At 26.2% G+C, this 24,619-nt stretch overlaps 2 protein-coding genes across 2 annotated transcripts; one reads left to right on the forward strand and one right to left on the reverse strand.

Annotated features, from left to right (window-relative positions):
* Positions 1-3,986: 3,986 nt before the first annotated feature.
* On the reverse strand, positions 3,987-4,866 carry LOC135928499 (glia maturation factor beta-like). The gene is made up of 6 exons (XM_065464963.1): positions 4,737-4,866; positions 4,607-4,691; positions 4,509-4,558; positions 4,335-4,467; positions 4,217-4,290; positions 3,987-4,150 (listed from the first exon to the last, which is right to left on the reverse strand). The coding sequence occupies exons 1-6, from the start codon at positions 4,761-4,763 to the stop codon at positions 4,076-4,078; spliced, it is 444 nt and encodes a 147-aa protein (XP_065321035.1). The 5' UTR covers positions 4,764-4,866; the 3' UTR covers positions 3,987-4,075.
* An 8,038-nt stretch (positions 4,867-12,904) lies between these two features.
* On the forward strand, positions 12,905-21,793 carry LOC135927956 (PAT complex subunit CCDC47-like). Its single transcript, XM_065464245.1, has 12 exons — positions 12,905-13,106; positions 13,147-13,251; positions 13,308-13,482; positions 13,722-13,835; positions 16,026-16,228; positions 16,657-16,758; positions 17,502-17,609; positions 17,819-17,901; positions 18,508-18,569; positions 19,051-19,160; positions 20,671-20,838; positions 21,703-21,793. Exons 1-12 carry the CDS (start codon positions 12,918-12,920, stop codon positions 21,772-21,774), a joined length of 1,491 nt encoding a protein of 496 aa, XP_065320317.1. The 5' UTR covers positions 12,905-12,917; the 3' UTR covers positions 21,775-21,793.
* The last annotated feature ends 2,826 nt before the right edge of the window (positions 21,794-24,619 follow it).

Here is a 24,619-nt window from a genome sequence, read left to right on the forward strand (position 1 = left end):
ATGCGTTCGCGATAAAAAAAATTAGCTCTAATATTTTTGCAATAATGCATTTGCTACAATGCTTTCGCGATAATGTATTCGCTATAATACATTCGCCTTTGGTCTTGTCTTTATGATTAAGCTATATATCAATGAATTAATAACTTTATATACAAATTTATTCTCAAAAAATGTTAAATTATAATTTATGATTTATATAAATTGTTCTTTAATAAAATATATATCCATATGGTCAAAATACCGAAATAATAAAATTAATTAAATTCCTCACTAATTAGGGCATGTTTTGTTAAAGAATAATGTAAATGATCTCCGAGGACCAATTATCTGTTTGAATCAAAGTTTTAAATAAGGCATTTCTTAGCGTCTTGCAAATTAAATTTATTTTGGCCGGAGCCAAATTCAAAATTTTTATTTATTTTTCCCTCTCCTAGTCAGCGTCTTCATGAACGAGGGGGGGGAAGAACAGTTTATATTCATTTTTTCATGAGGGGGGTAGGTGTCTTAAATTTTTTGGGGGGTTATCTATTAAATATTGAGATGAAATAGGACAAAATATATTCCTACAAAAATTAATTCTATTATTATAGACCTATTATGATACAATAATATTGCTGATCATCGATCAAATCTATATATTGCAAACAATCATAGTCATTATTTTCCAAATAAAACTTTTCGCTATTCCTTTAAATGTAATTTAAAAGGGTTAGATATTCTCATCAAATTCAAAATGCTATAATAATGCATTCATTTTAAATGAGGGGGTTTTTAATTCAATTCATTATCTAAAAAATAATTCCTTAATCTTTCACAATATTTTTATAGTTGGTAGTAGAGATAAAATAATTGAAGTTATTCCATTAAAATTTCTGAAAGGAGTATCATTATAATTAAAAAGATATAATTAATAATCGGGAAACATCGCCGTCTTGGAAGGGGGTAAGGTTTTTGAGGGAGGTTTGCATCCAGTGAAAATCTTGTACCTATCCATGTTATTATTTTAGGCCTATCCTGTCCCGAATTTAATTGAATAATATAACTAAACGCATATTTAAACAATTAATCAATATAAAAATTTAATTCCATTACCCTAATCCTGAGAAACCTATTTTATTGCTTAAATTCTTTTATATATATATTGAGTTTAAAAAATAAATAAATAGAAGAGCTCTAAATATAAATGTGCAATTACTCAATTCCAGACATTTCAACTGATGTAATTCATTTCATTTGAGATAATGCCATCACGATTATATATTCATGTCAATACATTTGCGATAATGCATTCGCTTTAATGAATTCGGGGTAATGCATTCGCTATAATGTATTCACGGTAAAGCATTTGCTGCAGTTTATTCGCGGTAATGCATTCGCGATAATTTGCTCTAATATTTTCGCGGTAAGTATTTTCTGCAATGCATTCGCTATAATGTTTTAGTGGTAATACATTAGCGATAATGCATTGTTTAATTAAGAGCTCTTTATTTTTAATCTCATTTTCTAAAAAAACCCTTTAATAAATATCAGGAATCCAAACAGAACCTGAACCGAACCGTTAAACAGTTAAAAACCGGTATTTTTATCTAATCTAAACCGAACCTAAACCGCTAAAAAAAATTCAGCCGAACCTGAACCGAACCTCTAAAATGCCTCTGAACCGGTTTTAGATTTCACTTATATTCGAATTATTCTAAAGATTATCATCAATCACATTTGATTGATAAGTGTCGGACATAAATTTCATAAACTTTAGTATATTGTCATTTTACAACATTTTTTAAATTTTAAGCTTATAAATTATAATTAGAGAAAAATTAAATCCAAAATATTATTATAAATGACACCTCTAATCTGATATCATATTGGCAATGCCGGCTACCCAAGTTAATGTGGAAAAATGTTTTTCAACAATTAAATTTATACTATCTCCTTATAGAAGTAATTTGAGTGAGACGAATTTTAAAAATATATTAATTGTGCGGCTTAATAAAAAAAATTTAATTAAAAAAAGGAAAATATTGTTCATATTAAAATTAATCATTGATATATATTTTTATATTTATAAATTAAATATTATTTTAATGTGCAATTAATAAAAATGAAGGTTTTATACATGTGTTTTTTAAATTAATGTTAAAATAAAAAAATATTTTCCCTATACATAATTCGAATGTAGGTGTGAAAACAAAAGTATTCAAAGCGGTTTTTAGAGATTCGAACCGATATTTTAATTTTTCACGAACCGAATCTTAAACCGTTATTTTTATCCGAATCTGAACCGATATTTGTTTCGGTTTGGATCCCTGATAAATATAAATTTTACTTATGAGAACTTTATTTTTAGCTGCCATTTTGGATATTACAGCAAAAGATGTCATGTAAATGGAATATGTAATTTGTAGCGAAATATATTTTTCTGTTTTTTTACTAAGGTTACAAATCAAATTTTTTTTAATACATTGTATATCCTGTGATGATCCAAAATAATTTAAAATTAATATCAAATCCCCCATTTTCGTATTATTAAAAAATACAAAACCCCGAGACTACAAGTATTGTTGTTAAAAAGCACAATTTTGATTGATTTTTCAAAACACCCGATTAAGATTTTTGGTTAAATAATATCATGCATGATCGATATTTGATAAATAGATGTCCAAGCATTCCTGCCAGCTATGAGCAAAATATTAGGCTTACGTAATGTTATTTTGGTTATAATCTTAATCATCGGGCTTTTTAACACTAACTACAAGAACACAAGGTATTCAAAAACACAAATATAATGTTAAATTTATTTGGTGCTTACGTACTAATAATTCTTTTGTTACAAAGGATTAATATAATTCTATAGCTTTTCAAAAACTCTATTATTTAATAATTTATTAAAAAAAGTCAAATTTCATAATGTTCGTTTTCCTTCTTTTTTTCCCACTTTCATACTATTTCTCCTTTCTTTCCTAATCATAAAAATATTAATTTATTTTGATAATGATGACTTGCTAAATTAACAAATAAAATGAACACATACAAAATTAAAAGTTATGACAATGAATATGCAAATTTCAAGGCAAATATATACATACAATACATATGTTCAAAAAATAATAGAAAACAATAGAAATAGGCAATTATTTTGAGTCAACTTACCTCATCTAACAAAAAAATATTATCATTATAAATGAAGTAACCATGAATTTATTTATTAAGCAAATAAATAAACAGCATTTTTGTATATTCTTCAGTGCAAATTTTGTAAACCCTACCTTGAATTCAAACTGTGAATTCAGAGTAAGATCTAAATCACAATGATTGTCCTCAATTTTTTTTTCTTTGAAAATTGAGAAAATAAAATGTCCTGATAAAAATGAGAGGTTCCAATGTTGATAAGTAAGGATCAATATCAGCAGATACATTTTATTTTTTACCAAGAAGTAAAAAATATATGTTAAAATTGTAATCAAGATTCTCCTGAGGGGAGAAGATTTTAAGGGGGCTCTTCACTTACTCCCCTTTGGCGACCCAATTTTTTCTCTACCTAATGTTGGGTGATACACTTATATCATTTGAATAATATAAGTTTATAACATTAGTTTTATATTTATTAATTTTTTTTTAACTCTCACGAGAAAATATTACAATCCATATAATTATTTTAAAACAGTTATTAGTTTGTATCAGAAGCTGAAAGATTTAAAGAAAAAAATCTATTTTGAAGCCTGAGCAGCAAAATATGTTCCATTTTATAATTAATTTTTAAACTTTATTTTAATAAAATTGGTTATTCATTTTTTTACCAATTTTGAGGCCAGATTAGGGTTAGACAAGTAGGTCTCTGGCATATAATTTGATCTGTTATTAAATATTGAAACAGTCCTATATATTATCAATAGTATATTGAGAATATTGATTTTAAAAACTCTTTTGGCCATTTAAACTTAATAATACCATAATCAAATTTTATTATTAGTTTATGAGTTATTAACCACATCAAATTTTTCATTTTTTTTCATGCACAATTAAATTATATAAAAGTTGTAAAAAATAATTTTATTTTCTATATTAATATAAAATGTTATGTTTTTGAGCGGAAAAGTTCTTTGTCTAACCATTCTTTGGAAAAGTCATCAATATTACACAATGTAATAACCTGTTAAAATTATATATAATATATATTAAAATAAATATAAAATATCTAAATAAATTCATCTTTTACTCTAGTAAATTTTCCCAAGGCTGAGACAGTTTTCAAGTTATATGAATATTGTACACTAAGTTCCATCTTGATTCCTTTATTAAATATTATTAATAAATAATGTTTTAAAAAAAGTAACCTGAAGGTGATACAAATAATAAAAATACAGGAAAGCCTTTTCTACCATCAGGATAATCTAGTATATAAGACATGATTATATATCTAGGTAATGTTTCTGACAATGTATCTTTAATATCATCAATCGAACAATTCTACAAAAAATATTTATTTTTAATAAAATAATCTAATATACTATCAATTCTTGGTCAAGTATAATTAACTTTTTATTTTTATCAATCTTTACTAAAATAATATATTGTCATTGTTACCCATATCATTTTAAAATTTTACATATCAAAGCTGATATTTGAGGTTTTGTCTCAGAGCAAAGTTTGTTAATTTTTTCATTTAGAGCTTTATCTAATGTACAATCTTCCTATATTTATATAAATCTAAATAGCAAATACTACTGTGTGTTTACTGAATTTTTATTAAAGCTTGATATCATAATTTTTAAAAATATAGGGAATTATAATAGAGTTGGTGCAACATACAGAAAATAATAATTCCAAAACATCTGTTTACTCAAAAGAGCTTTGTTTTAAAAAAACGTTTATTATAATTATTTATTAGTATATTTATTGAAATTATTAGAAAATAATAACTAAAATTTTATATAAATTTAAGGTATTTATATATATTACAAATAAATATTTAATTAGAATATTAAAGGTTATTAAGTTATTGTAAAACTAAAAATTCAATATAAATTGATATTTGTTAAATGATACACACGAGGCCAGTTTTTATAAAATAAATAATATAATTGAATATTAAAAAATCTTTTATATTAAAAATAATTACATTGTAATCAAAAAAATTAAAAATAATATATATATATAACTTTATTGAATTAATTCAAAATAAAAAAATATCCTAATCAAGAATTTTACTTTAACAGAAATTTTTGGCAAAAAATATAGACATAATAACTAAATAATAATTATAACATTAGATTTAAAAAATTACATGAATTAAACAATTAAAAGTATATAAAAAATTAATTATTTGCTAATACATTTTGACATCATATCATATCAGTAAATATTCAAATAAAGTAACCCATGACCGGAAAAAAAATAAATAAATATAAAAAATATATATATATATATAAACATATTTTCTTTTTTTTTACATTTTCGATTTCTTATCACTATCTGTTTCTATATTATAATTTTCTGAAATCCTCGTTTTGTCATATGACACCATAAAATCGGTGCGTATTTATTTATATATATTATTTTTACGTAAATAATATTTTATTGAAAACTGGATAAAAAAGTTTTTTTTTTGCTTAACTTTTTTTAAAAAAACTGGATGAAAAAAAGTAAATAGCAAAGTATACCACAAAATATCTTCTAACACACATTTTCATTCAAGTATAGGATCCTATCATTTTTGAACTTTAACATTTCGTTATACCTATCATTATTCCCTCATTCCTACGGATTCTTTTGTATTGTTCGGTAAATAAAGAATTCACTAAAATACTGAACATGTTTTACAATTTTTATCATATTGAAAGTACAATATGTAGTATGATTTTATAATTTAAATAAATTTATATATCTATTCTAAAGAATTCTTATCTTTTTTAAACCTAACCATTTTGTCATGCCGAACAATATACTCTTTTATCCCTAATGATTGTTACGGATCCTACCTTTTTTAAACCATTTTGTAGGGGCGAATAATATGCTTGTTCATCCATGTTGATTATTTTTATAACTCAATAAAAATATACATAGTACATTATTTTTATTATTTAAATAAAACTATATAGGTATTCTTAAGTATCCTACCTTTTTGAAATTTGATATTTAAAAAAAACTATACGTGGTTTGCTAATTTATATGACCATATATATATTTTTAAAATTATTTAAATAAGATTCTATATTTATTCTCAAGGATCCTAGCTGTTTTTGAGGTTTTCCAATTCGCCTCCTGAACAACTCTTTTTATAAATGATGATTCATTGGCGTCACTAGACTAAAACAAAACCACTGGTTGAAATTCAATCACAACACATATAAGAAAAATATATTATATTTTCATGTTGAACACAAAATAGAATAAATTATACAAAGAGTCTTCAAAGATTTAGATCTCTAAGGATGTTTTACAGAATGCTCAAACCAGCGTTTACATGATTTGTAAGTGGGTGGGGGGTGTAGATGCAGCTTGTTTGTAATTTATTGATCTTTAAAACAAACAATCAATTCATTCCAAAATATGGTAGTCAATCCAATGTATCGCTACATTCGACAGAAAAGATCTACCAGCCTTAAAAAAGATTTTTCCAATACTTATATTACTGAAATTGTTAGGGCAAATATAAAATAAAATTTAAATATAAAATAAAATTAAATTAATATTATAAAAGTTAATGAGATAAAGAAGCTGGATCTGATAATTCTAATCCGTTAAGTAAGGACATAAAAAATAATTCAATCACAGTTACCAACTTAATCAAGTTCGAGTTTTCATATGCGGAAACATTCAGGCAAAGGTAAGAAGCAAAAAAATCTTTAGGAATATTAGTAAATTTCAAGCGATATACACTATAACTGAACTTGCAGAGCCTTCGAACCTTATAATCAAATTCAAGTTGCAACACCCTAAGAAATCAGAAAGCGCAAAGATGACCAATTTTTTTTGTGATAAGTCAAATAAAGAATAAGACTATAGGGCGGCTCGCATGTGACAGCTAAGAATAAACTGTAACTTTTTGGGTTGCTAAATATAGAGAATAAATAAGAATGGCCACTCATCGAAAGAAATTCAATAGGGAGTAAGCTTGAAAGACAAGTGACATTATACGAGTTAGTATAGACAACGTTATAGACAATAAAGAGTCAAGCGATGATAAAATCATAGCTAAGATTGAAGGAATATATTTCAGTAAACAATCGCTTACTGAGATTGAAAATAATATTCATGTGAAATAGGAAGTAATAAAAAGTTTTAGGATATAAAATTGGACAACCAGCAAGATAATAGACATCCAGCGTCTACATGACAGGATTTTCACTGGATGCAAACCACCTTCAAAAACCTTTGCCTACCCCCTTAAAAAATCCCGCCGCCTTCGGTGGTGGTGTCTTGTTATCATTATTTTTACCTATTTATTTATTGATACTCTTTTCAAAGTATTTATAAAGGATAACTTAAATTAATCTATCTCTACTACCAACTATCGATATTTTGTGAATAAAAAGAATTTATTTTTTAGATAATAAATTCAATTAAAACCTCCATTATTTACAATGAATTAATTATTATGCCATTATGAGCTTGCTGAAATATCTAAACCTTTTAAATTACATTTAAAGGATCGGTTATTTGGAAGAAAATGTGAATGATTGTTTGAGATTTGGTCGATGAATTGTATTATAATAATACCATATTAAAAGTATTAATTTATACAGCAATAAATTTTGTCCTATTTCATCTCAAAATTTAAAAGATAACCCCCCCCCCCCCCAAAAAAAAAAAAATTTTTTTTATCCTATCCCCATTAAAGCAGCTTACTCCCTACCCCCTCAAAAAAATAGGATGCAAACTGTTCCTACCCCTCCCGCTCATGTAGACGTTGTAGACATCGTAAACGACAATATTTTCAAACAACAATATGTTTTACATACAATTATGAATAACGTAGACTCGACGTCTGTGATATGACTCTCGAATTAAAAATTACGTTATTAGACGTCAATATAAACAATTAAAGATGTTACAGTCAAATAATGATGCGATACTACAACCATAGATTATATCATGATGAGAGATTCAAGAAAACCAAAATAGACCTTACAAATAAGGCATCCTGATATATAATTTTAATTATAAGAGTTAGAATGATATTAGCAACTTTATTGATAACAATTATAGAAAGCTTTGGCAATTAAGAAATTAGATACGTTATAATTTACAGAAATGATGTAGGGCTAATTCAAATCAAGGTTATAACATAATACACTATAATCAAGGCAACAAATATCTTTAAGAATCCAAGCTGGATATTCAACTAAAATAAATACTGTTAGATGACAGTGTCAAAATTGCAGAAAAAAAGTAGAACTTATTAAACGTAGATATAAACAATATGGACGATGTATTAAGTGTATAGCAAATGATGCATATAAAGTTACAATTAAAATTAACGATACAAGACACAATATTAACGATCATACCATGTCATATAGCTAATAAAGTTGGCATCAGGGAAACAAAAAAGTGAGTGTTCGTTTTTTTTTTGGAATTAGTGGTTTAGTTATAGTTCCCTTTAAAAAAATTAGTTATGATCCCAAAACTAAATGTATATAATAGTTTTACCTGAAATATATAATCTTTGTCGAGGCCTAGACCCCTCCCTCAGTTTTCAATTAAGTATCAGTTTAAGATATGCGGGGCCATAGTATTTTAGCTTGTATTTATATTAACGAATAAGCGAGTTACAAAAACCAGAATTATATCACATTTAAGACAAGACGCAATACCAAAAATAATGCCGCCTAAAAAATTGCTCCACTTAAGAATACACATGCATGACAGATAGCGTGTACATGACAGAATTCTCACTGGATGCAAACCCCCCCCCCAAATCCTATGCTTGTACCCCTAAAAAATTTTGGCGCCTTCAGCGACGATGTTTTTCCATTATTAATTTAGCATTTTAAATATATTGGTACCCCTTTCACACATTTTAAAAAGGATAACTTAAATTATTTTAGTTCTACTACCAACTATCAAAATATTGTTAATATAAAAGAGTTATTTTTCAAATCATTAATTCAATTAAAAGCCCCCTCATTTACAATGAATGCATTATTATAGTATTTGGCATGAATGCATGAATATGAGTTTGTTAAGACTGTCTTACCCTTTTAAGTTATATTTTAAAGGATAGAAAAAAGTTTTGTTCGGAATAAATGTCTATGTATGATTATGTAATATATAGATTTGGTAGATGATCAGCCATATCATTGTATTATAATAGGCCTATAATAAAAGTATTAATTTTTATAGCAATATATTTCGTCCTATTTTATCTAAAAATTTAATAGATTACCCCCTATAAATTTATCATACCCCTTTAAATGTGCCCCCCCCCCCCCAAATAAAAAGTGGATGAGTGCCCCCCCCCGTCGTTCATGCACACGCTGATGACCAAACCTAGATCAATAATAAGAATAAATTAATTATACAAACGAACAAACAAACTATTATTTTATGTGTCGTACTTTTTTAATTCTTAAATCGTAATTTTGTAATATCTATTTTATATAATAAAATCGAGGTATATATATATATAATAATATTTATTTTATAAGACTGTTCATGCTAATATATATATATATACAGAATATAATAGATAATAATGATGATATACTAATTTGAACGATAAAATAGTAAAATAAAAAAATAAAGGTGTATCGTAATAAAATAAAATAAGAAATAAACTAAATATTCTTAAGTATAGATCAAGTTAGATCATTTATAGGTAAAATGTTAAAATACTTATATTATAATACTACTTACTACTTAGCATATAAAATAAATGAATAAGTTAAGTCTCGTCAACATTTTAAATTTAAGAATAAATAATAATTTGCATGATATTAGAAACAAATAAATCTATGTCATCATACAGATCAATACATGATGTAGACAAGTAGTGTTTAAAAGCCCGATTTAAGTCGATACGGCCCGATTATTTTTTTAGCCAAATTAATATTATATCAGCTGAAATTTTTTTTAAGGCTATTAGAAAAATTGCCCCTTCTATTTGCCAAATCTCGAGACTTACATAATATTATTTTAGCTAAAATCTTTATCGGGAAGTTTTAAAAAATCAAACTATCTAGCTTTTCAACAACACTAGAGACATTCGATTTTTTATTTTTATTTATATAACTTAAACATTCAATTTAAACTTTTTTTATACCAGTAAACTAATTTTAATTCATTTTTTTTAATTTTTTTTTTATAACTCTAAATATTCGTTTTAATTTTTTTATGCCCTAAGATTTTTTATATAACTATAACCAATGCGTAATATATCATATTAGGACATAAAATTTATATAATAAAGAGGTAAACTTTGTATTAAAATGTAATTTTTTATATAATATTAAAACGTTGTGTGTTCATATTTTGAAATAGAAATTTTTGTAATAAAGATTTGATATTTTGAAATTGATTAATAAATCATGTTTAAGAAATGAGTTTATTTTCTTCTAACTAAACCTTAATTTCAGCATTATAATCGTAAAATATTCTTCATGTATTATAAAACTCTTCCTTATATAATTGATAATTTCATAGATTTACATAAAGTCAAAATCAGCTCATCATGTGAATTTGTAAAATGCTACTCTCAATAGTGTTATTGGGCTTTAAAATACTTTTAATAGTTTGTTTCGTGATCTTTTTTAAAAATGTTTCTATCAAAAATTTCCTTAATTACTATTTATTAGAAATATGCTAGTTATAGCATTAAAACTTCTCTTTCAATACAAATGTCATAGATTCCGGTAAAAGCATCTAAAAGGGAGATCCAAATAACCTCATATATTTTGCCTTGGTATTCATGACTTCATCCATGATCTTTAATCTAAATTTGATCTGTATTCATATATCTTGTACCTAGGCAATTGGAAAATTTGTGGCCATCTTACTAAATTAATCAGAGTTTATAACTTCCTTGAAAACAATCATAAAAACACAGATCATATCCTCAACACAACTAAAACAATTTGCTTTCAAGATAATTCTAAAATAGTATCTTCCCACAAAACCATCGAAGTATATTAACTTCACACTTTTTGGCTTACCCTCATAAAGCATTCTTCCATAATCGAAGAATCTCTAGTCACATGTAGCTTGAACACAATCTTAAACATTCTCCCATCACATCCGAGCTTCCATATATTCCGCGAATTCTTACATGTTTATAAAATTTTACATCTCTGTTGCATATTCTTAATTTTTTACTTAAAAAATTTATTTAAAATTTGGAGTCCATATTTAAAACATATTTGAGAAAATTATTATTTAATTAAAGATTAGCAACTTCTGGTATAATATATGGCATCAATCCATTATCCCTTCAAACCCTGTCGCATTCATCTTTCCTTTCTTTCCAACTATTAAATAACTCGTTAATATCCAGCTTAATCACCTCTAATTGATGGCTTGTTGGATCTGACTTGCAATTGTCAAATGTGGCACAACAATGTTTCAACAGTTACTGCTTTTCCGATATAAATCAACAAAATATATTTTTACTAGTTTCAAAATTCTACTATATTTTATCCACATCTTCACCTCTCCCTTTGAGGACATCCAACCTTTTCAAATAAAGATAAAATAGGCAGACATGAGTGGAAAGCTTTACATGGGAAAAACTTAGGGAACCTCTTAACTAATGAAGAGCTATAATACACTAGGTTAAAATTTGGTTGCGACATAGTCTAACCTTACAGTAGACTGAATTGAAATTGCCAGTTATTGCTAAGGGCAGAGATTGGGTTAGTATTAAAAGCCAGGGTCTTAAACGTGATATTGTCAATAAATAAACTTCTCAACCTATTTCTAAAATAAGTATCAAATACTTAATATATTAGAACATCTCAACTTTTTATCAGATGATTGTCACCGCGGCTAGCGTAAGCCCGATGGGTCTTATTGTGTGGGTCGTTTTTTTAATGGTAATTATAAAGTCATTCATTTTTGGTAGTTTTATTGATTATTTTTGCGCTATCATTCTTAATATATTTTTATTATTTAAAAAGGATTTATAGATAAATTATTTTTAGATTAATTAAATTGTTAATCAACATATATTTATTTTGTAGTAGATATAAAAGATTTTAAAAAATTGAAATAAACTATTATAGTTGTCTTTATGCCAATATTGTTTGAAAATTATATTTTATAGTAATCATTTTAGGCTGCAAATATTTAGATGGAAAAATTTAAAAAAAATAAAGGAAAAAAAAACAATATTTAAATAAATATTCTTTTTGTGAAACAAAAACTCCCTACAATTTGACTAGTTGTTAAAGATCGATTTTTAGAAACGGCCCGATTTAGATTTTAGCCAAGTAAGCCTAGAGATTTTGCTTACCAAATCCCGAAGCTTACAAAATATTTTGGCTAAAATCTAAATCGGATCGTTTTTAAAAAGCATTATTAAAATCGATTAAAATCAGCTTTATAACAACACAACTAATATTTTATAACTATCCCAGTGGATTTTTCTATAAATATCACCTGGGATAATATCTCTATTTCCACTTTTTCCATTAAATAGCAGAACACTTACTCAAGCCGTAGCAGATAGATGACTTTTTTTTTTACCATATTGCCTACCACCAGGGACCATTTTCCCTTAACACTTTCATTTTTAAAAAAAAATTTATAGCCAATAAAATTCGAATCCACACATTGGGGGTCAAAAAATTGCTTTTCTTAAGTCTAAATATGCAAATAGAAATATTTAAATTTTACATTTATTAACTGCCAAGTAACATTCATAATAAATCTGACAGGCCGCGTGTGAACATTTTTATGCTAGTTTTACCACATTCAGACATATGATTATATTTTTTCTCTGCTTCACTTTTTTATTAACTTATTCATATTCTGAAAGAATAAGCGACACTGATGAAACTGATTTTGCAGAATTTGATGAAATAGAAGAAGAAATAGAAATTAAGACTCAATATAAAAATAATATAAATGAGGATGAATGCAAGGGTCATAATTGTCCTGGAAATGAAAAGGTTAAAAAAAATATTAGAGTAATTTAATCTTGTATGGTAGAAGGACTTGCATGTTGACGAGGTAGATGTTGATGATGAAGAAATGGACAATAATGAGGATTTGAAATCACAAACAAAACCACCACCTCAATTGAAAATTAATCAAGTAAATTTATGAATAAAATTAAATTTATTTGACTTAATATTTTATTCAATAAAAAGGTCCCAATACATTTTAGATCTAATTGGGATAGTTATTATGTTGAAATGATTTTAATGACAGGCTTGATTATATACTTAGTCAATTTCATTACAGGACGTGCTAAAAATTCAAAATTAGCAAATGAATGGTTTGATGTGCATAAAGATATATTTGAAACAAATTTTTTATTAATAGGTATATAATTGCATTATATTCTTTACCATGTAATATTTTATTATGTAATAAAAGTTTATCAAATCAATAAAATTTTCAAAATAATATATATTATAGCTTGTAAAATATATTAAATATATTTTGGTTTTATTCTTTAAAAAATTTTAAATTATATAATACATATTGTTTCTTTGTGAGCTTTCTTTTATTTAACATGTGATTGATTTAAAACCTTAAGATATGTTATATGATTAAATCAGGTGATGACAGTAATATCAAAACTTCTAACCTAGATGCCATTGGGAATAATTCTATAAAAAATGATTCTAAAGAAGATGAAGACATGTCAAATATGGCTATAAATTCTAACAATGGTAATTTTGATATTATAGAGTACACCTATTATATTTGAATATTATATAATATAAATATTATTTTAAATGGCACTTTCATTAATCACTTGGCTGGTACCATTTGGATCTGGGACCATGGTTTTGATCTCAGCAACTCGATGGGACAATTGAAGCATTCCTATCAATGCTGTTAAAATAGATATTAAAGGTTGTATGCTACTTGGTATGATACTGCCTTTATAAAAAAATAGCTAATGAATAATGTCACTATTTTTTTATGTAGCTATATCTAAAAAATAGCTAATTTATTAAGCTATTTTAAAAAAATGATGAATATAATTAATTTTTATTATTTTATTTAGGGCAGTGGTGATCCATCTAATATTTATCCTCTTTGTAAAATATTAAATTAGGCCAATATTTTTTAAAGAAACCTATCCAATCAAATAATTTTATTATTTTTAGTCATTTTATTTATTGTATATATAATAATATATTATTCTATATTTTATAATAAAAGGAACCAAAATTTAATTTATTTGTAATGTTTAAATAATATTATTTTAAAAGATAATATAGCTAAAAATTTGGTATTATTTTTTTGTTATATGTTATCTGTGACAAGAAGAAGATTTAAACATATTGTGATTTTAAACAATTTTTTAGACAATTTTATGGCTAACTCAAGAATTTGGCCAGAATACAATTATTAAGTTTGGAAATTTTTCTCATGGATGACAGAGATGTTTGTATATTTATTGGACAAAATTTTTAGCCCTTTTTAAAAATTAGCTAAATTAAGCCTTTGATGACATTATATTCAGCTATAAACATTGCCCATATTTTAAATGAAATGATTAACTTTTGGTGAATAAAAAACATCAGGATACACTTGATTATTCATGAGAATTAGTCAATTTTTTTTATGACATTGGTTCAAAGATGGGTGGTAAATATGAACCATTATGAATATTTGTATTTGGAAATATCAAATCGAATTATGAAAAATTTATGGATCAAAAAGTTTTATTTATAATATAAATAAGAAAATTGGATATATTTTAGAGACCTGCAGACCCTTTTCTATGCCTGGCCTGAGGACATGGGCTGAGCTGTATTTTTAATTTTTTTAAAATATATCTGGGCTGGGATGTATATTTTAAAATCGCCATTATTAGCTACAAAAAATTAAAAATAAAAAAATATATTTTAAAAAATTTCTGGGCCAGGCCAAAAATTTTTTTACAAAAAAATCTAGGCTGTGCCATGCAAATGATACCTCTGCAGCTCTTCGATATATTTTAAATAACCAGATTTATTAAAATCCTTTCACTTATATATATTTAAATTTGGAAGATGACATCTTATTCATAATTACTATTATTATATATATATATATTTAATTTGGGTATTTTATTTAGGAAAAAACTAAACAAAGAAGAGGAGTTTAATATAGGTATTGTTGAACAAGCTCTGGAAATATTTAATTTTAACTTATATCAAGAGTATTTCATGTTAATATTTTTAAATAGAGTTGGACAGGTTTGAAACTAGAGATAGATGCAATAATTAAGGATAATAAACTAATCCATAGATTATCCCAGGGAATATATATATTATCATCCATTCAACATTAAAATAAATAAACCTAACAAAATGATAACATTCTTGTGTTCTCAAATATTTGATGATATTTCCGATGAGGATGATATAAATAATATTGTTTGATTATATAACAAATTTTTTGAGACTCTCCAAATCAGATCTCACAATATTTAAAGAGTCCTCTTTCAAAACCACACTTCATGAAATATAATACCTCCTATCTCATCCAGTTTTACTTTTAAGATATGTGTAGTCTAGTAAAATGTTTTTTGGTGAAAGAAAAAGAAGTTCTTTGCTAGACTGAAACACATTCTCTTAAAACAAATTTCAAATATAATTAAAATTATATATATATAACTAATATTTTATTGTGTGATATTATAAGTAAAAAATTCATTTAATATTTCAAAAAAAATTATAATTGCTACTATAATATTTTATTTATTCCCACAAAGGAGAAAAATAGATATAATTTTTATAGTAGCTACACTAAAATAGCTAAGCTACATGTAAAATGATTTTTTTTTGAGATAGCCTTAACAGGATTTTACCCTTATATAAATGTGATTAAGTTTTAATTATATCATTTTTTTGTAAATGATAAAGGCAATTGCGATAACCAAAACAACCATAATGGCTCGGAAGAAGATAATGAAACACTCCTGACCAAGGACTCAGAAAATATTTACTTATTATGGTGCAGCGGGAGAACGGGCTGCGAGGGTATGCTTAGCGAATTGAAACTCGTCAAAAGGCAGGACATATTCAGTCTCGTTACCAGCTACTTTAAGCACGAGACAGATAAAATTGTGAGTTAAATATATCTTATAAGCCTGAATTACTTGTGAAGAGATTCCATAGGTTGGTCAGTTTTTCTCCCCACTAATCTTGTTAAAACTAATTTATTGAACTTTACTACCAAAGTTAAATAAAAATGAGCAAGACAGAGGGCATAAGTATGTTGTTAAGTGGCGCGAATTTTAAAAACGGCGAAACCCAATATTTTTCCAAAAAAATATTACCTGATCCTCAAGATTTCGTTTCCGAACTGGTCGACCTTCTTTATGCAAATTTCCTAGGCCCACTTGATAGTTTTGGCTAAAATATTGGGTTAGCCATTTTTAAAAATTTAGCCGTTTGAGAATACTACCTATCAGTTAAAAAAAATAGTCTAAAGAACAGCTGTTAGATACTAAAAAACATAAAAAATAATATATTCTTTTTTTTCTTCTTTTAGATCATAACCGTTTACATGAATAACGAAGATATGGACACTTACATATTAGCTATTGGACAAAAGAAATCGATTAACTTTCTTGCTAAGGAAATGAAAGATTTGGTGAGTTAAGCATTTTATTTAAAAAAAAAATTAAAGTAGTGTTATAAAGTTCTAACTCCACTTCTTACCAAAATTCGAGTTGGGGTAATGTCGTGGCATAGATTTTGCGAGTATTTATAATTTAAAGTAAAGTTTTCTAATTTTTATGAGTTAATGTAGTACTATCTTTTATTTTATGATGATAATCGATTATTGTTTTTATTTCTGTAATATTCAAGAAAAGATGCATTTCTTTCTTTCTACGATGATTATTATGTATTTTGTGAAATATAAAACTAACCCCTTCTCATTCTTGGTTAGCGCAAATCTGCAGCGAAATATACAAAATATGCTCTATTTTTGTATTGTTTCACCCCCAATTCCAACTAACTGAATTAGGGGTAAAACTTGGGATAATATTATCTTTGAATATAATAATATAGAAGTGAGTGCCATTTTCCCTTCGTGCTTCAAAATTGGTTTTCTTTTTGAAATATTTTACATGATTTAAGACCGATTTACTTACAATATCGAAATTTACAAAACGTCATTCGTCCTTTTTTTTAAAAATCTCTACTTCCACAGCTGATTTACTTTTCATAAGCGATAATGTATTAAGATACAGCTGTTCCAAGTATTTTTTTTTGACTTTTAATTATATTAATGACTTACGAAATAGTAAATCAGATTAAAAAATTTTTTTAAAAATTATGACAGTTTATTTAGCAAATTAATTAATTTAAAATTAAAAATTCTTTTTCTAGAGTCTTTATTGTCCCGAGAAAAAAGGGGGCGAAAAATTGGGGTTACCACCTGGTTTTCAATATGTCAGCGAAATCGGGGAAGCCATTTTATCTCTGTTGGACAACAAAGTTTAAAAAAAACTGATTCGATGTTTATTTTTTGATTATTTCAATATTTTTTTTTAACTTTCAGTTGATAATTTAAAAAATAATAATCAGGAATAAGGTGGCTAAATCAATAAATTTTTTAAATAATAAATGAGATGTAGTCATTCCAGGGAATTTACAATATTTAAAATCAAATACTACGTTATTTTATTTTTTTTTAAATTAAAAAGATTATGGCGACATTTAACAAATTTGCGACATATATAGATTACATTCATTTTTCTGATCAATATGCCGGAAAAAAACTGCCAGAGTATACTTTGGTTTTTATTAATGCACATGCATTTTAATTATTTACATGTATTTTTATTTACATATTTTTTTTTAGGAAAAATATTTTTATAAGATTTTTCTTCTTTCTATTAAGGCAAATAAATATTATCGATTAATTGGTTGATTTAAAAAAAAACAAACGAATATTTTCATATTAGAAGCTTCCATATGTTTAGTTCATAATATATGCTAAATTTTTTTCTTCAATTCCTCAAACTAAAACCTATGTTTTCATCAGCTGTTTTTTTTTATCTGCAGTTTTTTTTTTCGTTAGAGTTTTGTTTTTCCAAAGGCTTTTCCTCCTTATTACCAATGCCAATCTATTTTCACAAAACATTTTATCCCCTTCTCTTAAGTTTTCGCGCTAATAAAAATTGAAGTTCAGTTCCTAGTAAAACTTCCTGTTTATATTTTCCATCTTTGACTGCCTAAAGCTCACGCAGAAGCGTCGACATCAGGACAGGATCCATATCACTAGCGGAATCCCTATCAAAATTAGGATATAATATTTCCGAAAAGGAAACTTTGGCGCCATTTTTTTATTCTTATTAATTATATATATATATATATATATATATTTTATCAGCGAGGCAAATCAAGCTGTAAAACCTCAGGATACCAAAAAGTGCTTGCGATTTTGTTTCTCGAGTATATTATAAAAAAAATAGATAAATTCAAGAATATTGAGTTTGACTTTAATGTATCTTCGGCCTAGGATTGTAGTGCTCCACTTGCGCAAATGTTTAAAATGAGAAAATCAAATATAGAAAAGCTTATCGATCAATTTTGACAGAGCTATAACTTTGGCAAAAATTTAAATTTTTTTAATCTAGTTTTTATTTATATATATATTTATATATATATTGGGAATAAATAAGTTATTGTTCACTTCTAACTCTAAAATTTTGAAAATGTCGAGTGGAGCACCCCAGTTCTAGGCCGACGATATATTGTTTTATTGGCCACTATATTTTAAATACGAGATCAACCTTAGGAACATAAGCTTAAATGAAAAGGTAAAAGTATCTTTTAGTTGTTTGGATGAAAGGTTTTTCTAGTTTTGACAACTTTTTTCATTAGAAATCTTATAACAGTATATATTATTATTTTTTTTTATATATTCCATAAGTTCCCTCAAATAAATGGAATTCGAAAGAAGAATTATCTACCTTAAAGCCACTCCTTCTTTTCGTGTTTTATTGCGTAGATAAAGTTCAACGTTTTCGATTAAGTAAAGAGGTAAATTAATAATAGATTCAATTTTTTTATATTTTTAAAAATACCTCATCTTATTTTAAAAATTGTTTAGAAATCAGATCAAAAATATAATTATCAAAAATTTTTTATTGCGAAGTCAAGATTTTAGCTAAACAGAAAAATTATTATCATTAGTAGTGAATAAGTCTTAAACTTCTATTTGCAAAGTCAAGATTTTAGCTAAACGAAAAAATTGATTAGAATTCGGATCAAAATATAATTATCATTAGTAGTGAATAAGTCTTCTTAAAAACTTCTATTTGCAAAGTCAAGATTTTAGCTAAACGAAAAAATTGATTAGAATTCGAATCAAAATGTAATTATCATTAGTAGGGAATAAGCCTTCTTAAAAAACTTCTATTGAGAAGTCAAGATTTTAACTAAACTACTATCTAATATTTGAACTTCGAGATATTGCCAAAAAAAATATAGAACCAAACCTTTCTTTCATCTTTTTTTTTTTGAGAAATTCTAGAGTAGGTTAATATTTGTTTTGGACTAAAATCTTGCTTTATAGGAGTAGCTGAGTGACGATATAATTTAGTAGTGTTTTAGATGCGCCCTTATGGTTATCTCGATCAGAGATGTAACAAATTTCACGTTATTAGCCGATATTTTTCATTTTTACTAGTGCTCTCGATATAACCCGATTCGGAAGCGATTTTTTCAACATTTACAGCCGATACCGAACCGATACATCATCATGTCTACCGATACAACCGACGATAATAATATTATGTAAGCCTCGAGATACCCTATTTGCCATCTATAGGCGAAATCTCCAGGCTTACGTAATATTTGGCTAAAATCTTAATCGGGCTATTTTTTTTTTAATCGAGACTTATAAATATTTTTTTTATGAAGGAAATATATTACATGCATTATTTTTTGATATCGTCGGTTGTATCGGTAAACACGATGATGTATCGGTTCGGTCACGGTATCGGCTGTAAACGGTGATTATTGATGTATCTGATCTCATTTTATGATCTAAATTTACCAAAAATTTATAATATAATATTGCCCTTACATTTTCAAGTTTCCTTATCTATAAAACTATTTTTTTTTAATTATTAAAATATATAAATAACGAGAGGTTTGGAATAAAGAAAAATTGGGCAATTTTGATCCATATTTTACCCTAAAAATGCCAAAATCATTTTTTAATAAAATCTTTTGTAATTTTCAGGAATAAAAATTCTTCAAAGATTTTTTGTTCAAATTGACGATTTTTTTTTAAAAACCTGAAAATTATATTAGTTTTTAAAATATAATTTTGTTTTTGTTATATAAGTATTGATGTTAAATATAAAATTTTTTAAAATATAATTTATACGATTACTTGAAATTGAAAATAAAATAGACATACATATAGTGCTATTATCTCCATACATCTTTTAATAAAGAGGTTGGGTAATTTTTATATTTATACCTAATTGAAAAAAGTGGAGCCATTGGTAAATTTAAAATTTTTTTTATAAAATTTGCCAAGGCTAAAATCAAGAGCGGAAAGAATAGGTTTAAAGTCGAGGACACGTTTTTCAAACAACAACATACTCAGAGGCAAGAGGCGGCGCAGGTAAGGAGAGAAGAAAAAAGGAAGGCCGAAAAAGAACGTTTGTTAAACGAGGAAGATCCATTGAAGCAGAAAAAATTGGAGGTTATAAACATTTTCGATTTCGACCGATCAAATCATAAACGTCACTTAAAATCGTTTATAGAAAGAAAGAATGATTTCGATCGTTAAAAAAAATATATATTTCTTATTTTAAAGCCGAATCCTGGATTATAAAATTGTGATTTTTACGGCCCAGAACGGGTTCTTAAGTTTTTTTATCCTAGTGCTGTTAAAATACACTACCTTTGACCAACTCATATATGAGAGGCAGCCTAGAATGGATTTAAACTTCTCATATTGACCATAGCTTGTGTTGTTAAATGGCTAAATTTTAGCCGGTTTTTAAAACCCGGCGAACTCAATATTTTAAACCAGAAAAAATATTTACGTCATCCTCGAGATTTTGTTGATAGGTGTTCAAACCTTTGTGCCATCTATGAGCAAAATCCAAAGGCTTGCATAATATTTTTTCCGGATAAAATATCGAGTTAACCGTTTTTAAAAATCGACTCAAAACGAGCCGTTTGACAAACCGGTTTGACAAACCGGGCCACAACTTAAAAAACACTTTTTTAGGGTATGATCTTTGGAAGTCATTTGAGAGTTGTTAAGTGATTTAAACAACAATAATTTTTGCCTGTATTTTATAAATTGAAATTTTCAAAGTGTGATTAAAGTTATGATTGGCGAAAGGTTTAATTTGATTTTTTAGCCCAATCGTCTGTGGGGTCTCTACATATTTTTTTTAACAAATCCGCCCCTCGGGGAGTCAAACGCATTCCTTTAAAAAAAATGATATATATTTGCAATAATTAGAAAGTTTGTTTTAAGTTTATATTTAAAAAAAGCTTATTCATCATTTGCGAGTGTCATTTAATCTCTTTTTTTTGCTATTTTATTTTGTAGGAAAAAGAGTACAAGAGAGAACTGAAGAGAAGAAACCCCAAATTCAAGCAGCTCAAGATTCGTGCCCTTTAAATGGAATTGTTGTTTTTTTTTTTGAAAAAGAAAAATTCTCGAAGCAATTACAAGGACTAGTTTTTTTGCATAAAAACATTTTTTAATATCTCAGAAAATTATTTTTCTCACATTGCAATTATAAAATATTTATATAATTAAAAATTGTCAAAGCTAATTGAATTACAAATTTATTTCATATAACGTATTTGTTTTGTAAATTAAAATTCAAAAATGACCAATTTTTTTATTTGAGTTTTCCTCCGTAGTATATATCACAAAACCTAGAATGGATATTGAACGTTTTGGCCAAAATCACCAAAATGTTTTTAAAAAATATAGAAAATATTGGGTCGTGTCCCTGCGGTAAAAAAAAATTTTGGTTTTATTTTATAAATTGTTTGATCTCTATAATTTCGTTTCATAGGAGATCTCTCTCCGATATGAATATGATTGAGGAATGTGAAATAAGTTTGATAGGTTCGCTTCCACTAACCTCTATTTGTGTAGAAATGACTTTATATAATTGTATAACTTGTTCAGGATCAATTAAAAAAAAAAACTTCATTATCAAGCAGATTAAATCTACTATCTCTATAAAAACATGGATTAATTGCCGCAAAATAATTTTTATTTTTTTTAACAGATTATTAATTTAGTAAAACTACTGTTGTGTGTAAAAGAATGTTAGATTTTACATATTTTATAAGGCTTTTGCTCTTAAAATTTAAATTGGCAATATTTTATTTGTTAATCCTTCAAAAGCATATTAAGTTGAATAGATGCAGACCAGACTCTATGTTTGATAATTTCACATGTGTCCAGGAGTTCTACATTACTTACATTATTTATTATGTTTATTTTTTGGCTTTCCTTATTTATTCAATTGCTTTAATTAAATTTACTAGATATATATATATTCTTTAGTATGAAGATTGTTTCCTGTTTCAATTAATTTATAGGAAATGAGAGTTGGGATGTTAGGAAAAAATTTATTATACATTCCACTCTTATATTTGTCTACCCAACATTAATAAGGGTCAAATTGGTATCTTATCCTTCGATTAGAACATTTTTAATCCTTTCATGATTTAACAAATTTTTCTGAGTAAATATCTTAAGAGCTTTTAAATGCTGTGTTTTAAAGATTGAAATAATTTCTCCCCAATACACGCTTGCATTATGGAAAAATGAACAATTTAATATAAAAATCGATGTTGCATATTTCATTAAATTATTATTTCCGAAATTTATATTGTTATTTGCTAAATTAAAATTAAAAGAGAAAGTTGGCCTACCATATCCTATATCTCTTTAACCTTTAATCCTACCCATTATCCTTATTTCAGTTATTATTAAAAATTTAAAATAATTTCAGTAAAAATTATCTTCCGGTAAATATTACTAGAATTTAGCTATTTATATTCTAGAAAATGAGCGTACATGCAAAAACAACAAAACACGATTATGATATATGAACCGAAAGGAAAAAATATTTTTCTAAAAAATGATTAAAATCCTGATTATTTGATCATAAAAACTATAAATTTATAAATTTTACAAAAATAATTTTATTTAATTAAAAAAAAGTATTATTTTTTAGATAAATATTATCAATATATATCATTAAATTGAAAATTTTCTAAATATGAAAATATTTATTTATTAATCAAGATGCTCAATTATCTAATTACAATCTTTGCTCAGAAACTGGAAGTCTTTTCAATATTATTTACATTTTCGTGATTTTGGTCAAATGTTTTCTATATTTTTTTTTTGGATAGAAAGCGTTTTTTAGTTGGGGCATGGCCAAATTGTTATAAATGTTTTCACTTGACAATAATTATAAACTAACTCTTAATCTTTCCTTCCTAAGCTACCTGGCTTTGGTAGAAAAAGTTTTCTAAGTTGGGGAATGTTCCTAGGTCAAAAATAAATCACTGCCACTTCAATTCAACCTTCGGAGTCATGACTAGAGTCTCGTAAAATAATTTTTCGAAACCCAAACCCGACCCGCGCCCGACTTTAAAAACAATTTTGCCGCCTAACCTGAACCAAGATCAAATATTTTTTTGTTACAGCCCAACCCAAATTAAAATTATTTTGATTTTAGTTTTGATATTATAATGCCTGAGGACAAACTAAAAGTTATTTGCAGGAATGGGAACCCGGTGTAGCGTGATTAATTAACTCCCCTTATCACATACCTCTGAGTTAAGTAATAACTATGAGAGATTAACTCCCCCTTTGATAAATAGTGTTAAGGAGGGAGTTAATTAGTAACAAAGATATTAATTACAATGTAAATTGATAGGGAGAGTTATTGATCATGCAGTTTTTTTAATATTGCTGAAATTCTTGTAAATTTGATTTTCGAATTTAAATTTTGGATCGAATTTTAATTTTTTTTATCTACTTGGTGAAATTAAACATCCTTTTTAAAAAGTAACTTGTTCACGTAAAAAGTAAAATATTTTATTATTTTAATATAAAAATATTAAATAGTGAATCACGATGTTATCAATGATATTTATAATTACCTAAAATGCAAAACCTACCCAAACTCCTATGTCGGCGATCATGGCTTAAAAAGAAACCTTAGAGTCAAATGTGCCAAGTTTTTCTTAGAGAATGACAAATTATACCATAACCTTCATAATGCTCAAGTTATCTCACTCTATAGCGAAAAACAAAAATTTTTAGTATCATTGCATGGAGGATGTGAGACAAATCTCACAGAAATGTCATTATCAGGTCACTTTGGAATCAACAAGACATATGATAAACTAGTTGAAAGGTATATTTACTACTCAATTTAAAATTCTCTTTCAATTAACAGAATATTGTTTATAAAATATTGCTTAAA

This window comes from Gordionus sp. m RMFG-2023, chromosome 4, assembly GCF_954871325.1.
Source record: "Gordionus sp. m RMFG-2023 chromosome 4, tfGorSpeb1-WG-v2, whole genome shotgun sequence".
Lineage (NCBI taxonomy): Eukaryota > Metazoa > Nematomorpha > Gordioida > Chordodea > Parachordodidae > Gordionus > Gordionus sp. m RMFG-2023.

Excerpts from the sequence above, each read along its gene's own strand:
- LOC135928499 (XM_065464963.1), bottom strand. The coding sequence starts at position 4,763 with ATGATATCAAGCTTTAATAAAAATTCA. Across the intron at positions 4,692-4,736 it reads CAAGCTTTAATAAAAATTCA|GAAGATTGTACATTAGATAA; the intron begins GTAAACACACAG and ends ATATAAATATAG. Across the intron at positions 4,151-4,216 it reads CCTTGGGAAAATTTACTAGA|GTTATTACATTGTGTAATAT; the intron begins GTAAAAGATGAA and ends TAATTTTAACAG.
- LOC135927956 (XM_065464245.1), top strand. The coding sequence starts at position 12,918 with ATGATTATATTTTTTCTCTGCTTCACTTTTTTATTAACTTATTCATAT. Across the intron at positions 17,610-17,818 it reads TATCTCTGTTGGACAACAAA|ATTATGGCGACATTTAACAA; the intron begins GTTTAAAAAAAA and ends TAAATTAAAAAG. Across the intron at positions 17,902-18,507 it reads GCCGGAAAAAAACTGCCAGA|CGAGGCAAATCAAGCTGTAA; the intron begins GTATACTTTGGT and ends ATATTTTATCAG.